This window comes from Lates calcarifer, linkage group LG3, assembly GCF_001640805.2.
Source record: "Lates calcarifer isolate ASB-BC8 linkage group LG3, TLL_Latcal_v3, whole genome shotgun sequence".
NCBI lineage: Eukaryota > Metazoa > Chordata > Actinopteri > Centropomidae > Lates > Lates calcarifer.
This window is the reverse complement of record NC_066835.1, coordinates 18,471,498-18,487,525: the sequence shown is the minus strand read 5'-3', so window position 1 is coordinate 18,487,525 and position 16,028 is coordinate 18,471,498. Positions and strand designations below refer to the sequence as shown.

The window sequence follows — 16,028 nt, the reverse complement described above, 5'->3', positions numbered from 1 at the left end:
CATGCTTCTCTTTCTTAGCAGTTACCAACCATTGCTGGTTAAAATGACAAACATCGCCATTAGCTGTAGCTAATTAATTGTTTTAGCCATTATATGGCTATATAGCCATTTATCTGGCACTAACTGAAAATAGGCAGCACCTGTTATTTTAATGTCTCAGGTATATTTAATCAACATTTTATATATTATGCTTCAGGTTGTAATGTTTCTCTTTTCTCCTACAGGTGATTTTCAAATGTTGAAAGCTAAACCTAATTAAATGTAATACTTAATTCATATCAAACAAACAACTGTTTCCAAGACTCACAGTCAAGTTCCTGGACCATGTTGAGGCCATGAAAGCTATGAAATCCTCCGTTTAATGTATAGTTAACTGCAAACAGCTTCACCTGACTTGTCTTCTTACACTGTTTTTCAAAGTCTTTGAAAATGTCTTTATTTCTTTGCCTGGAAGAGATTGTGTTAACAATTGGTTTGCATCAGAAAAGTTTGATCGCAAAGTATCTTCATTTTTATGACACTTTTCAAAACCAAAGACAGTGTTTTACAGGAAGATGAAAGGGGAAAGAGATAGAAGAGGCAGGGAATACAAAACATAAAAACAAAGAAAAAAAGTGTAAAATCTGTAAAGCTATACATTTATTATGATTAAGTTACAGTAAACTTAAGTAATTAATTAATTTGTTTCTGTTCTGATTTTTATAACCTACCCATTTGTTGAAAATTTCAGATGATGCCTCTAATATGTGGTGTGGCTATACTATAATACAGTTAAAACTTTCATTCTACCTTTTCACTATACAGTAGACCAAACTGCTTTGGAGAGTGTGTGATGAATTCAGTAACAAAAAACATGATAACGCACCAGCATAGTTCATTATGCTGTCCTGGCTTAATGGAAACTGCAAATGGTTCGCTGTGACTCGATGTTCTCAGCACTGACATCCACAAAGAAATGTGAGATTACATCGCTCTGGGCAAAATGCATATGTGCAAACATATGTCTAACAAGAAAGATAATTACATTCAAATGTTATTCTAATTTATTCTTATTTTTCCCTGAATCCATAAGGACTGATCTTTGTTTCCATCATTTAGTGAAACACTGAGAATTAATGAACAAACTCACGTGTCCTTGTATTGAATTCATGGCACACACCTGCCACTGCAGCACGATCAAAGTGTGTAGATTTCATGTGTGGAAAGACAGGATGACATGCAGGCTCCAAAGCTGCAACTGATGAGTAAGATATGATCTGTAATGCTTGTGCACTTAATTACCATCAGTCACCAAAACTAGTTCTATAACTTATGATTAAATTACCTTTGCATTCTGTGAATTATTTTATTATTAATTCATTGTTAGGTCTATAAAACATCAAGGCCAAACAATCCTACACACGTCTCTCTAGAATAGAGAAATGAAAGGAAAAAGTGATGGCCTTAATGATTCATTTATAATATCTGCCCCTTTCCCTGCATCTGCACCAAAATTTGATTGGTTCTTCCCTGACCCGTTCCCCATTCCTCCACCAAGTTTGGTGCAAATCACTTCAGTACTTTTTGCATAATCCTGCTCACAAATGAACAAACAAACACACAAAAATAGCTGCTGATTAATTCTCTGATTGTTCTTTAATTCACTAATCATTGCAGCTCTACAATCATACCACAAAATATCTGGTAAAAATTCAATGGGTGTGCATCCTGCTGTAAAACTCAAACTTATCTTATGGTACATGATATTTGCAGATAATGACATTGATGTAATTTTAATGCTAATCTCAATTTAAGTCTAATTTTCAGTACAATAAACATTGCAGAGAGGCCAGAAACGTGGCACAGTACTGAGCAACATTGTGAGGCATGTAACACTGCTGCTTTTTGGGATTTTAAAAATCACATTTTTTTGTCCTCCCTGTCTTGATTTATTCTGCTGCTCAACTTCAAACACCTCTCACTTGCTGGAGAGGAACATAATTTGTGTCAAAGGTAGATCAGCCACAGCTCCGTCAGCCTGAATAACTCTTCAAGTTCTTCTCTGACCTTTCTCATCAACACTGTGTTTTAGCTCACTACACTGCTCCTGATGGATGTTTACTGGCTGATTGCATCATTCTGATTCTAAGTACATTGTTTGCTCTGTAGATCATAAGAATCAGGCTCTCAGGCAATTTGAAATTGTGGAACCAGGGGTTTTGGTTTTTGGCTGCTTGAAACACCTTATCATTTGTGACATTAAAAAAAAAAAAAAAAAAACAGTGAGTGAGCTCTCTGACGCAGCCTGTCTGTATGCCACTTACTTAAACTTTATAATTTACATTTGTATGACTAATTCATCAGCAGCACTTTGAATAAGAAGGAATGTGTCTGTGTGTGTGTTTGAATGTGTTCTCAGCCTGGAGGTGACCCTGCAGAAACGCAGCGAGGGGCCCATGTGGCCGGAGCTGGTGATGGGTGACAGGAGAGGAGAATATGTGATGAGCGACGAGCAGGCCGCCATTATCCATGAAAGACTGACCCACCTGACCTCTGAAGACCTTGTAAGGCTGACTTGTTACATTACTCTGATATCTCCAGCACTAAATATAATGACCAATCTCTTTTACCTGCACCATCACACCTTAGTCCAAATCTCCTATGCATGAAAATACCCAAAGCTATAACATACAGGTCCAGTGTTCCTGGTGGTGGCAGCAGCAGTTTAAATCAAAAGTGTTTCTATACTTGGAAGTGTGAATGTATTCCCAAGTGAAATTGTAATTTGCCTGTTATAATATGAGATATTTTGTGTGCAAAGTTGTCATTTTTTCTTGAGTGTTGTGCTGGAAGAAAACAGTTTATCCTCTGGGGAGCAGGATTTACCTCATGATTTTTTTCTGCAGAGACAGAAAGACAGAAAAATATAGAGATTGGATATTGTGATATATTCAGTTTTTGAGAAGGTCATCAGAAAAACAGTTGACAAATAAAATGACAAGATGGAAAAGTTGGTTTTGTCTAATCCAGTTAATTCCTGTAAATACTTGACAAACATGGTCCTTCATCACATAAAAACAACATTCCTGTGAACCTAATATGTCTTTTAAAAACTTTGCCTATAACAGTGTAGTATTCCCAAAAATAATAAAGCAATTAATATCTTAGAAGAAACATTATGACTAAATCTCCCACACTTAATTTTCACTATATATGTCAATATATTGTCCAGTCCTATTGATAAAATGTCAGCACTATGTGTTTGAAAATATGATTCAACCATAAAACTTTCATGAAGCACAGCTTTGTCTTGTCTTGACTTTTGTTTTCTCAGGAGATTTTCTCATGAACTTTCATACATTTTTTTTTTTTTTATTGAGACCACCCTTCTAGCTTTTAGTTGCCCTCCCTCCTCCGTGGCCTCTCATCTCCGTCACTTTCCTCTTCAGCTGCTCTGAGCCCTCTTCTTCCTGACGTCTTGTACACATCATCACACTCTGGTCTCCAGAGTCACTGCCAGTCTCATGTTAGAGCAGTGTTTTTAGCCACTTCCTCTCTCCACCCTTACCCTTCATTAGTGACATCTGGGCCCACTTGAGGCCCTCAGTGCAAATCAAGCCTTTTACATGTTAATAAATGCAAAACAAGCGTGACCGTAGCCTCTGTCTTCTCTGTCTGTCTTCTTCCTCCTTTTTGTCCAGAATGGAAACCCTGACAGGGACAAGCCCCCTTGTAACTCCCAGGAGCTAGAGGACTGTGATGGGTTCCCAGAGGACAGCTTCCGCCTCACACACTTTGACGGAGAATCGCTCAAGCCCACTCAGGTGGTGAGTAGCATCTCTCTCCTTCACTGGTAAACACTTTTATTCTCCAATCCGTCAAGCCTGATCCCCCTTTATTTAAATATTTCACTCATTTCTGTGGCCTCTTTCCGTCTTTCATTCCCCTCAAGCACACTGTTGCTACCTGGTGCTCACTGCCTTTATAAGAGCACATTTTTATTCAGTCCAACCCCCCATGAGTGAGCCAGTGCAGGCCTTGGCCTTTAACAAGCCACTTGACCAGAGAGCTCCACAGAGGCCCAGTAGAGAAGGAACAGACACACCCACTTCATTTCCATTACCTGTCTTCGTGACTCGAATTGTAAGAAGTTGCACCATTGTAGCTGATATCTATTTTTATCAGTGTAGAGAATAGATTCATCGGGGTGCAACATGTCACTCTGCTGTCCTCTAACTGAATAAACCAAACCAAATCATCATTTGCGTTGAAATACATTTTTTCTCCACCGAACTGTCGGTTTCAGCTACAGTAGGCGTGCGCCACTAAAACAAAAGGTCACAGTGAATTTATAAACTCCACTGCTGGCATTTATAATACAGTTTACAGCCTCTCCCCAGTATGTACTCCAACAAACAATAATTATCATCTGTAGTTTATGTTGTCGACCACAACCATGTCAGAAGCTCAGTGAGGCTGTATTTAGGCACAGCGAAGCTTTGAGCTAAATGCTAACGTCAGCATGCAAACATATGGAACTTCCACTATTTGGAAGGCTGGTGGTTCAATTCCCAGGCAAGATACTGAACCCCCAAATTGCCCCTGATGGCTCTTCCATCAGTGTATGAGCAGACGATACTAGAAAGTGCTATATGTGCAGCTCATTTATCAGTTTGAGTTAAAAAGTTTTTCTAATGAAAGAAAGGGACATAACCTCAAGATTAAAAATAAGCGACTTGTCTTTTCCATCATTAAACAAGCTAAGTTTCCTCCTTCCCTTTTGTTCTACTAGTTGAGTTTTTACAGCAGTAACCTTCAGGAAAAGCTGTGGTATGAATGAGGTTTGCAAACATTTAATCAAAAATGGAACCCAGTAGAATCTCAGCTTTGTATTTTACATATAAAACAGAAATGTTTGAAGAAGGTAGAGGCTTGACCTGTTACTCCATCTAGAGTATGTGAGGAAGAACTGTTGTAAGCCATTATTCGTCCCAAGGTTGCAGTCTATTCTGAAGACATGGTGATCAATTTTACAGGCTCACAGTTGACAAGGAAAAATGGCTTTATTATTTATAAATAACCCTTATGTTCCTTAGATGGAAGCGAGGAAGTGACATGTACACTTTCAAAGTTAGCATAAAAAGCCAAATGAAAATAGCCTGCTTCATGACGCAGGTATTTGTAGAAGCAGCTGTAACAACCTTACCTCTGCATTTTGGAAATACTGAATAACAAGCACAAATGAATGTTTTTCATTTCCTAAAACAGACATATTGCAGTTTCCAAACCTCTATTCATTTGTAGGCATTAGTCTACATTCATCACTGATGCTTCTCTTTCAGTTTCTCTGTTTCAGTTGCACCAAATAATTCCTGTGTTTATGGCTCAAAACTCCTCCATCACAAAAACTCTAACAGTCAAAAATGAACCCTTTCATTATGTAATGAAAGGCTAATAGTGAGTATTGAATGTAAGGTACAGTGTTTCTGCCCAGACTAGTGAAGAAGGGCTTGATGTGTATAAAAGCCCTTTATATCTCTCCCTCCTTTTACTCTGTAAATAGCACAGCTGCAGCCCTGGATTTTAATCGTACCTATACCATCAGCCTTTTGAAGGACAGCTGGGTCTGTTTGTTCAGCATGTGTGTAGACATGTGAGCGTATACATGTGTGTGAACATGTGTGTGGAGGTTTGTCCGTGTTTATCTGTGTCTCCTCCAGGAAGCTGTACCTTTCTTTTCTTCAGTTCCCACCCTCATTGTATCTGCCTTAATGCCTCAGTCGCTCGCCTGCCCACAAGGATATATCCCGACCTTTTTCTTAAAAACCTTTCAGCTTAAAATTGTGGCTCCCACCGTTAATTTGGCACCTTTGTCAATGTGCTTCTCTTTGGTTCCGATCCCAGCTGAAAAGACGAAGAATGGTTATAATGTGTGCTCTCCAGAGGGAGGCAGTGACTCATATCCACTGGCCATATCTGTAACACCTTATACAATGGAGTGTATCTGTACATCAGCCCTGCAGATTTTGCCTATGGAGGCTACGATGCCCTTGGTGGCTGTTATTTGTAAAGAAGATTTTGAAATCTTTAAAAACACTCACTTATTCAAAGGTTATTGGATGTTAGAAAGTAGGGAATGCAGATATTAGTTGAAAGTTGTTCTGAACAATCATCTTTTTTATATCTGATGTTGTATCATTAATAAGCTGACTGTATGCAGCTATCTTTACTAAATTAATTTGGGTAACTTGATATGGGTAAAAATAGACATTTGTTATCTTTTTGCTTTTAAAAACCACCAACAACGTTGGTTACTCCAAATAAATAACCTAGGTGATCACCTCAGGACTGTTTCACGCTGGTAGCTAGCATCTCGCCCTGTAGCTGTTGACTGGAAAATTGATCTGTTGAAACTACATGCACATACTTGTCCGAAACCAACCAAGTACCAGAACTTGCCAGTGATGAAGCTGTGGTGATGGTGATGGTGGTCACTTGCCAGGTGAAGGTTTGCTGTTTCATTCTCAACATGATTGACAAGAGGTCTAAATACACCCTCTGGACAGTGCCACTTATTCATCCTCTCATGTGGGACTGGGGGCAGATTGGACGCTATGGTTAGCATGCTAACTTCAGTAGATGTCTCTACAGCACAGTTCATAAACGTCTGTGGCATAAGATCAAAACTGTTATTCTCATTTTGTTGATAAATTTACTTCATTTTCAATGTTTTAAACTATAACACTTAGTTATAGCACCTTTTAAATAGCACTGAGCAGTGTTAAGTAAAACGCTAATGTGATTTCGTAATGAATATGGACTATATTGTTGACTTTTCTTTGGCTGTTTGAACCCTGGTAAGACAGATTTCATTCACGCAGAAACAAGACAGATTTGAGATTACTGGTAAAAACATATCTAACTATGGAGATCACAAATACAGGCCTGGGGTTTAATTTCCACAGTTTAATTCTTAGTCCCCAAAAAATTCTATTTCTCTCAAATCATTCAGATGTATTTTTGCTCCCTGTGCTTTTGTGGAAACCCACCATTTATTTGAATCAGCCTGAGCGATGGTGTGATACTGCTGGCTTCACACTGTTGATTCCAGTGTGTGAAGATACAAATGTGGTGTGAAACTTGTCTCTTCTCTGGTGTTGGCACTGCTAACCAGGACAGGTGTGTCTCCACAAGCCGATCAGCGTCGCACAATAGCAGAGCACAGAGAGCATCTGTGGCCACTGAGTTTAAAGATATTAACTTTAAATTAATATGGTTTCTTTACTCTTTGATTCAAAGGAGCAACACATTTATGATCACATACTGAATGACATCAAAGGTCTTATTAGATGCAACTGGTTTTTTTACAGACAGACGAACAAAAAACAAAAACTTTAGTGATTTTAAAAGACAAAGTTCATTGTCTCGGGGCAGGAGAGAGTCTAAATAAACAACAATTTGTCCTTTCACTGTAAAGGCGAGTGAACAGCAGCCTTGCAGGAACATGACGGCAGCAATGATGATGATGACAGAGAGTTGGCATTTCAGCTGTTATTACAGACATCTGGCCTCTGTGTATAGATGTATTTGCTTTTGATTTTGTAATGCCAGCCTCTCACTTCCTGTCCTCCATCTACAAACCCTCTGATAAAAAAGAAGAGAACACTAAAAAGCTTTTTCAGCCTCAGAATAGGTACAAGTAATTTATTCTCTGTACTTGCCTCTGCTGAGTCTAATTACAGTACGTCATATTGTGTACATTATGCAATGACAACAACAGGACAACATATAACATCTCTATCAGTTGTGTATCTGTGTATCTGACTCTATAATCAGATGTAGTTGAAAGCTTGAGAAACCAAGAATTTATTCAGTTTATTCAGTTATTTTTCCTGTAGCTGCTGCCTACAAGGTCAAAAATAAACACTAAATTTTTGTACACATAAGCTGCTATTAGTGTACCTGCTACACACAACATACCTTTTAAAATCATTTTGTGTTTTGTTTTGTTAAATGGAGCACTGCTGGTGTTTTCACCCACATTGAAATATGTTTTTATTATTCAAACAGACCCCAAAACCGAACAAATCCAGACTTTGTGGGTGGGAATAAGAATATGAACAGAAAAAGAAAAATGGCAACAAGCAGGGATGAGATTGACGCAGCTCCTCATAAAAACACTGCAGGAGGCTTGGGCTGTGATGTTTATGTTAAGGCATGTTCAAAGCAGTAACCATTTTATCTTTTGTCACGACAAATGTGACTTGAACAGTAGAAACACAGTGTTGAAGTTACAAAGTAATCCACTAGGGATGTGTGGTTGCATGTCATGATGTCATGTTGTGTTGCAGCAAAAGTTGATTCGATTAAATTTTTTTGCCAGATGACTATGCGTTGTTTTGCCAGAGCCCCCAGTGCCAACAGTCTGGCACCACTCAAATGTCGCATGGGGCACCATAGGCCACAGGAAATAACGACTCTCAAACCAGAAAATTTCTTAAATTGTAAGTCACACCAGTCACAACATTTACCTCCAACATGTTGAAGAAAACATCCTTTTATGAGATTCAAATTGAGTTAATTACACAGAAAGATGGCACAATACTTGAGTGCACATTTATCTTTTGTCACCAGATGTAAAGCAGACATAAAGGAGCCAAATGGCAACACATTCACCACGTTCTGTTTCTGCTGTGTATGCAGTAGAATACTTTGCCCCCTGACAGACAACTGAGAGGCTTTTCTTTTCCTTATTTTGAATAGCATATCTTGGTCTCACAGGTGCTATAACATAGGAATTAGCAGGAATCTAGATTCTGGATTCAAAAGGTAAATCTGATGCTCTGCTCTGCTGCTGGCAGTTAAATCCTCTTAGCATTCATTAACGGTTTTGTAAAGAAACTAAAGTACGATAGAACAGAGATTTCTCTTCTCTTATTATCTGGTTAGTTTAGCTCTGTTTCCTTCTTCGTAGAGGTTTTGATTTCCCTGGTTTATAATGTAAGACATGAACTCTCTGCAGTACATATCAGACAAAATAAGTAGGCCAGAGGCTGCTGGAAAAGGTGCGCTGTAAAATAATGAGATAAAAGCCTTGTGATTGGATTTTTCCTTTTTCTTATAATGTGACCATTAACAAGCCACAGGCTATCAGAGGATATGGATTTATTTTCCAAGCCCCAGGCACAGGTAGAGCCATGTATTAGTCACACAATAACAATGCTTAGTCACTGACTTTGAAAATAACTAGTTTTATTTTTCTGGGTAATGTTATTCTTAATAAAGAAGAAACACAGTTGAGTTCGCAGCTAGAAATTGGTTTCCAGTTTCCATATGCCTTTATCGAACAGTAAGTGTAATATTCTGTCTCACCCAGTATGAGCATCTGTGAGTAAAGGCAAAGACTATTACTGTGTGTCTGGTGCAAGATACAGGAAGAGAGTTAAGTTGATTCTCTGAAAGTATAAAAGAATCTATCCATAAGATTAGGTTTTTTTCTTTATAAAAAATTGTGTGCCAAGTTTGTATTGGTGTCTTCTTTTTGTCTTTCAGTGCATCAGCAGCAACTTATTTTACTGGTCTACTTCCTAATAATAGTCCTGGAAGTAACTGTGCACTTTGAGGGGTTAAAGAGAGAAGAGAGACTTGATACAATTATTAAAGTTTGGTTACTAAGACGTTTCTAAGAAGTTGTTGATTTCCTCAGGAATTTCTTTGAAGGAAATGCTGCATTTAAAAAAAAATTACATTGTTTTTCCTATATTTTTAATTTTTTTCTTGCCTCAACAAATTTCACATGTATGCTCGTTCAGCAGACCTCCTGTGCATGAAAGTTACGGTAGAAAATAAACATAAAAATATTGAATTTCTCAATAATTACCACAATAGTTTCCTTGGAAAAAAAAAAAGTGTGAATTTGGCGAAAACAGACACAGTGTTCAGCTCATTATCGTTCAATCCATTTCTAGTGAGACCTTGAAGGTCTGTTAGTTTGCACTCCAGGTGAGCTAAAAATTTAGTTTTCCAGTCTTGAAATGTCCAGTTTTGGTGCCACGTGATCGGTGTATTCATGCAGATTATGGCATGAATGAATGATGAAGGAGGTGTTCAGGTGTTCATGTACTTGTCAAGTTACCAAGATTTGGTCTTGGCACTTGAAACTGAATTTGTTTGTATGACCATATTTTTTTCATTTGAGTGAACTTTTCATTTCAGGAAGTTATCTTTCAAATTTTGGCTTAAGGGTAATGGGAAATTGCCAGTTTTAATACTGAAGGTAGCAGCTGCATGCCATGGAGGGCTGTCTGTTTTTACATCATTTTTACATCAGCTGACTTTGTTGATTGATAAGGATTCCTCTGTGTAGAAAGGAAGATATAAGCATTGAAATCACTTGCTGTGGACTTTGAGTTTAATGAAACCTGAATTCTCCTGGCCCTCCATGACATAATCTCCTGGTTTAAGTCAGTTTGATTCAGTGCAGTTATTCTGTTTTGTCATGTTTTGTTATTGTTTTGCTTTTATTGTTCATCACAAATCATGACCCAGACAGAAACCGGCATCATTGTCAGTCAACAGGCAGTAGCTCAAGTATGAGCAAACATCTGCCACATGCTCCAAGTCAAACACAAGTGGCAAGAAAATGAGTTTTAGAGTGGAGGAGTGATGGCTTGCTAAATGGCTTGTCACTGTGCGCAACCATCAACCACCAACATATGGGTTGGTTTATGCTGAATTTTCAATGCCTGTCAAGTGTGTATTGAGATGGGGAGGACAGTGCTGCCTGACAGCCTCTGAGACATGTTGGCAGTTGAATTCGCGGGATGTGGGTTGACTCCGAGCGAGGGATCGGTGTGAAGAGTCAGATGTCGAGTAGCGATTATGTCACAGTAGCGGTCATTTTCTTTCTAAAACAAATGGAGTCAGACTAGAACATCAGCAAACCGCGCACAGGCAATTATATCAAGCACATTCATCACAGTGAGAAAACTGTGCAGCAAATACAAGGACGTTTATGGCTGTGATCACATGTTCCTCTAGAAAGCCTCTTACCTATTGAGGCCATGCTGAATTTCAAGATAGAGATCCCCCACAGATGAGAATCTTAAAGAATAACGCAGGTATTTTTGAACCTGTATGAACCTTTTCCCAGTTTTTGGGTGCAAATGACTTACAAGGATGAAAATCTTTGGAAGCAGTGCAGTATTGGTGCAGTGTAATCCAATGGGCAGTTGTCCACGTCAAAGCACGTCCACTAAAGTGCTTGTAGCTCATGTGTCCCTATACCTGCACTGTCACAGAGGGGTACGCTTAGAGAATAACTTAATTATACAGCACAACAGGATGACCAACAGAATGACAAAAAGAAAGTGAACACTAATTCACACCTTCACCTGTCCCTCCTGTCTGTCTCTCTCCAGGTGAACCTAGGCAGCCATCAGTACCTTTTCACAGTTGACGTGAACCCTTCTGAAATGCCGTGCCTTTGTCTCCGACATGATGTGGATGCTCTGGTGTGGCAGCCACGTCCTGACCAACCCAGTAACATGTGGGAGCACATCGCCACGTTCAACGCCTTGGGTAAGAGCTTCAACTAAAACATCTACTTTGATGCCTTCAATCAGGTAAATCCCGAAACGCTTCTGCGCTGGTGACATCCGTGGCCGGGACGTTATGTTTGTGACCATATTTCCTGACACTTGACAACCACGTGGCGGTAATTTGAGTTTACTCTAAGACACAGTGAGTGGTGTCAGTTTTTTTGAGGATACTGATTAAAGGTATGTTTCCATTGTAGATGAACTGTTTCTATCCTTCAGGTCTTTGCAGATATTTGCTGTCAGCCTCTGGGGTCTGACCTGAAATACAGCCGTTAGTTTCTTTGAATTCTCATGGACACACTGAAATACACTGTTACAGCTATCTGCAGGTAAACCTGACTTAGTCAGTGCATTTTTATGCAATCAGCTTTCTTCAAAACCCTCAACCTTCTTTGCTTATTATAAGTAATTAACAGAGGACGCTGCTTCCTTACTTTTTTTAGTTTGTGTGTGTCGCTCTCTGACAGTGCAGAGGGGACAGACAGAGCACAGCTGCTGTGGAAAAAGACGTCTGGAGGATACCTTGTGTTATCTTCAGTTTTAGGATGGAATTATTTAAAATACTAGAACTCAACTCAACGTGTAATTTACTCTTTCTACATTCAGCTGCTCCACTGTTACTCTCCTACTGTCTGAAGTATTTGTAGTGCACATGTTTAGAAACTTGTACACATGACAGAGAGAGAAATTTAGCAGGGAAATCAAGTTTTTCTGATCCCCTGCTCCGGTTAAGAAATGTTTAAGAAATCAGCTCACTATAAAAAGCTGAGTGTACCCTGGTTACATGAATGCATGTAAATGCACCATTTATTGTAGTCCAGTTAAAAAAGATGCCTCTCCTGCATCCATGGGAATCAGCTTTGATCACAGAGATTTTAATGTCATCGTTGTAAACCACACTAAATCACCATCTCTCAGTTAAAGGCATCAGGGGATGTTTTTCTACAATGGGCAGAAACATGTATCACATCAAATCTGTCCTTGTAGAGTTCATGTGTGCACCTGTTCATCAAAATATTGCTCCCAGAGTGGTCAAAACCTCCACCAGCCCCTTTAAGATAAGTGAAACATTACATTAATTCCAGTGTGTGGAAATGAGTCGAAGTTAATATGAACAGTATTCTCAGTGGAAGCCTATTTTAATTTCCATTTTTGATGAATCATGGCAACTAAAGCTGAATTATTCATTCTTACAGCTATTAACTTTGTTTACATCCGCTGTCACACTGCTGCTGTGCCTCTAGTGCTGTAGTGGATGGATGACAGAAGCTCTTAAATGGCTGCAATAAAACTGCAGCTAATAACGAGAGGGAGTTTCATGACACTCCTCGTAGCCTACATGGGCACAAGAAGAAATATATGAATGATCATTAACAGATCTCTCTTCTACACTGCATATAAACCATTCACATTGGTCTGTATAATAAAACCTGGGCTGATAATTGGATTATATTGTGCCTCTTAACTTAGCCACTGACTGATGTCTGGAAACTCTTGTGTTAATTGAACTCCAAAGCTTAAATCAACTCAGACCATCAGCCAGTGAGTCCATCTCTTTCAATTTCTGCCTTTATTTAATTTATCTACTCACCTCTCTACTCAGCGACGGCGTCTGCAACTAGTTTTATGGGTGAGATCTTCATTTGTCTGTTTTTAACACTGAGAGAGTTGGAATACCTCATCCATTTTGAGAGTGCAGATGGATCCCTGGTGATATTGTCAGAGATTATCTCCAAATGAGGCTCAGAGGAAAACAGACTCACGCACGTTTGAACATCAAAGCTCGGTTAGGTGCAATAGGAAGAACTGTGTCTGTAAAATCCTAAATTCAGTTGGAGGGTCATCACTGAGGTCATAGTTAAAGGTGGTGTTGTACTCGACCACATTATACTGAGAGGTGTTTCTGATTTTTTTTGTCCTTCCCAAGTGTATGTATTTAATTTATACTGAATAAATAACAGAAAGAAATCTACAAACAACCGTAACAGTTACTCCAATATCAACACTGGCTAATTTTCTCTCCATAAACTCATTAAATCATCAGCGGATTGTTTTAGTGCTAACGTCATGCTTTATTCAGGCGTCACATCTAAAGAGGCTTTTTCAGCACATGTAAATATTAAACAAGTGTCTCTCTGCTGCTGTAGAGCTGCCTCTTTCTAACTAAGTGAATTCACCAGCTCATTATTTGCACCTGTGTCCTCTGTATCTGAAGTGCAGCTGAAATCATAAACCTGTAAGCACTTTGAGAGACTGAGGCATTGAAACATTTTCTGTAGATTTCACCCTCATTTGTTCCTACACCTGAGCATTTATTTCTTATGCTACTTGTCTGATTTTTGAGGATTTTACTTTATCTGGTTGGCTTTCGAATATTGCAAGTCTTCTCCTCCCTGTTCACCAAAGATTCTGTTCTCACCACTGCAGTTTAAAGCTGCGTATGCACAGAGTTTTCTGGTACACTTGGCTCAGCCAGTCCTCCCCAAACCTTTCAGATTAAAGGTTAGAGCAGTGAGTAAAAAACAAGCAAACTTCAATCCTCAGGCTGCGAGGTTAAATCTGGGCAGTAAAAGGGCAAAGCTTGCTCATGGCTCATTACTCTAAAAGTGCCCTTAAGCAAGACCCCAATACTCCAACATGGCATGGGTGCCTACTCCTACTGGAGTTTCTGACGTGTTCTAACGTGTTTTCCTGCCGTGGAGGAAAAAAATCATGAATTCAGGAGTGAAAAGAAGCTGAAAGCTTCTCTCGACTTGCTGCAGAATCAGCCAAGAATTACTGATGTCACAGAAGATGAGGAGCCCAAAAAGACTGAAAAATGCTGCCAGAGAAAATCATTTTGACTCATTTCATCGTTTCATTTCCAAGAGCCTGAGAGAGACAGTGTGAGTATGTGACTAAAAGACAAGCTATACAAATTTTACATTTTAGAGATTTACTTTAGGCTTTAATTGTATTATTTCAAGTTTTACTTTTATGGTTCATATTCAGGCCAGTGTGGTAGATTTCTTCTCCATGCAGTTACTCAATCTGGAATCAAGTATAGTATATTATATATTAAAGTGCAGGGGAAAACTGTGAGAATCAACATCTCTAACTAACTACAAGTGGAACGCTGTTATTACTCTGTTACAGTGTGAATAAACAGTGAAAATTAATTATGAAAACAAAGTTCATATATTCTCTCTGCACATGTCTGATTTGATTTTTTTTCTCTGTTTTTGTAGGCTACGTCCAGGCATCCAAACGGGATAAAAAGTTTGCGACCTGCGCTCCAAACTTTTCCTACGCTTCCCTGTGCGAGTGTCTGCGCCGCGCGTTCATCTACCGACAGCCGTCGCCGGTGGAGACCGTCCTCTTCAACAGGAAGCAGGGCCGTCAGGTAGGACAGGTTGCCAAACAACAGGTGGCCAGTCTGGATTCTGACAAACCGATCCTGGGCTTCAGAGCAACCAATGAGAGACTGTACATCCTGACCTCCAGTAACCTCTTTGTTTTAAAGGTCAATAATAATTAGATGTGGGGACTCTGTTAGTTTTTCATCTGATTACCCTCTAAGATTGCGATCATTCCAAATTCAACATGTGTTATCTGCTACAACTGAAACAGAAACATCTGTGATGAATTCTGTCGTTCAGTCTCCTTGTTTCCCTTCCCTCCTTCCCTTCCCCTTCCTGTGTGTTGGAAAATGTTTGTAAGATCAACAAGTAAGGAACCATGTTCTGAAGGACAAATTATGATAATAAACATTCACAAGCTGAATTATTTGTAAAGTTCATTAAGAAACATTATGTCAGTGATTAAATAATAATGATCACACTGTTTTTTCATGAATCCCATTTAATGATACTGAATATTTCATATATGTAATGCCCTATTAATGCTCACTGCATTATTAAATACATTTGTAATTCCATGAATTCCAGTGCAGACATATACTTGTACACTTTTCTCTGGCTGGCTGTGTTGCACTGATGGTTGGTTGTGGTATTGTGTCAGGTGGTCAGTGGAGAGGAAGACGCTAAGGAAATCCCTCTCCTTGGCTTATTTTACAATCATCGCTGTGGAAGAATGAAAGAAGACGAAAGATGCATTTCCATAAATTTACATAAACACACATACACATTACACAGGATCCATCTCAGATGGATCAGTTGGACTTGAAGCTAAAATCTCAAGAGGCTTAAAATTTCAATCTTGTCTTTTCCAGTTCCTTTTTTTGTGGTTAAGGTTTAAATGGAGGTGCTACCCTTTGCACACAGGCGAGGAGTATATTTATAAATACTGCAGATGGCATTTTTACTCTGAGCTATTAAATCAGAGTGCATTTGCTACTTAGTAACGTTGGATAGATAATGGGGGAAAGTTCACATTTTAAACTTTTGTACATTTTCTCCACCATTAAGCAGAGAAAGAGCTGCAGCTTGTGTTAGCTGTGAATCCCCATTT

General features: G+C 39.0%; 1 protein-coding gene across 1 annotated transcript in view; it reads left to right on the top strand.

Moving 5' to 3' along the window:
• nudcd1 (NudC domain containing 1) overlaps positions 1-15,499 on the top strand; it is a 30,913-nt gene extending 15,414 nt beyond the window's left edge. Inside the window, 4 exon segments of the mRNA XM_018699350.2 lie at positions 2,399-2,543; positions 3,681-3,806; positions 11,400-11,559; positions 14,807-15,499. Coding sequence (XP_018554866.1) covers positions 2,399-2,543; positions 3,681-3,806; positions 11,400-11,559; positions 14,807-15,096 — 721 coding nt within the window. The 3' untranslated portion in view covers positions 15,097-15,499.
• Positions 15,500-16,028: the final 529 nt, after the last annotated feature.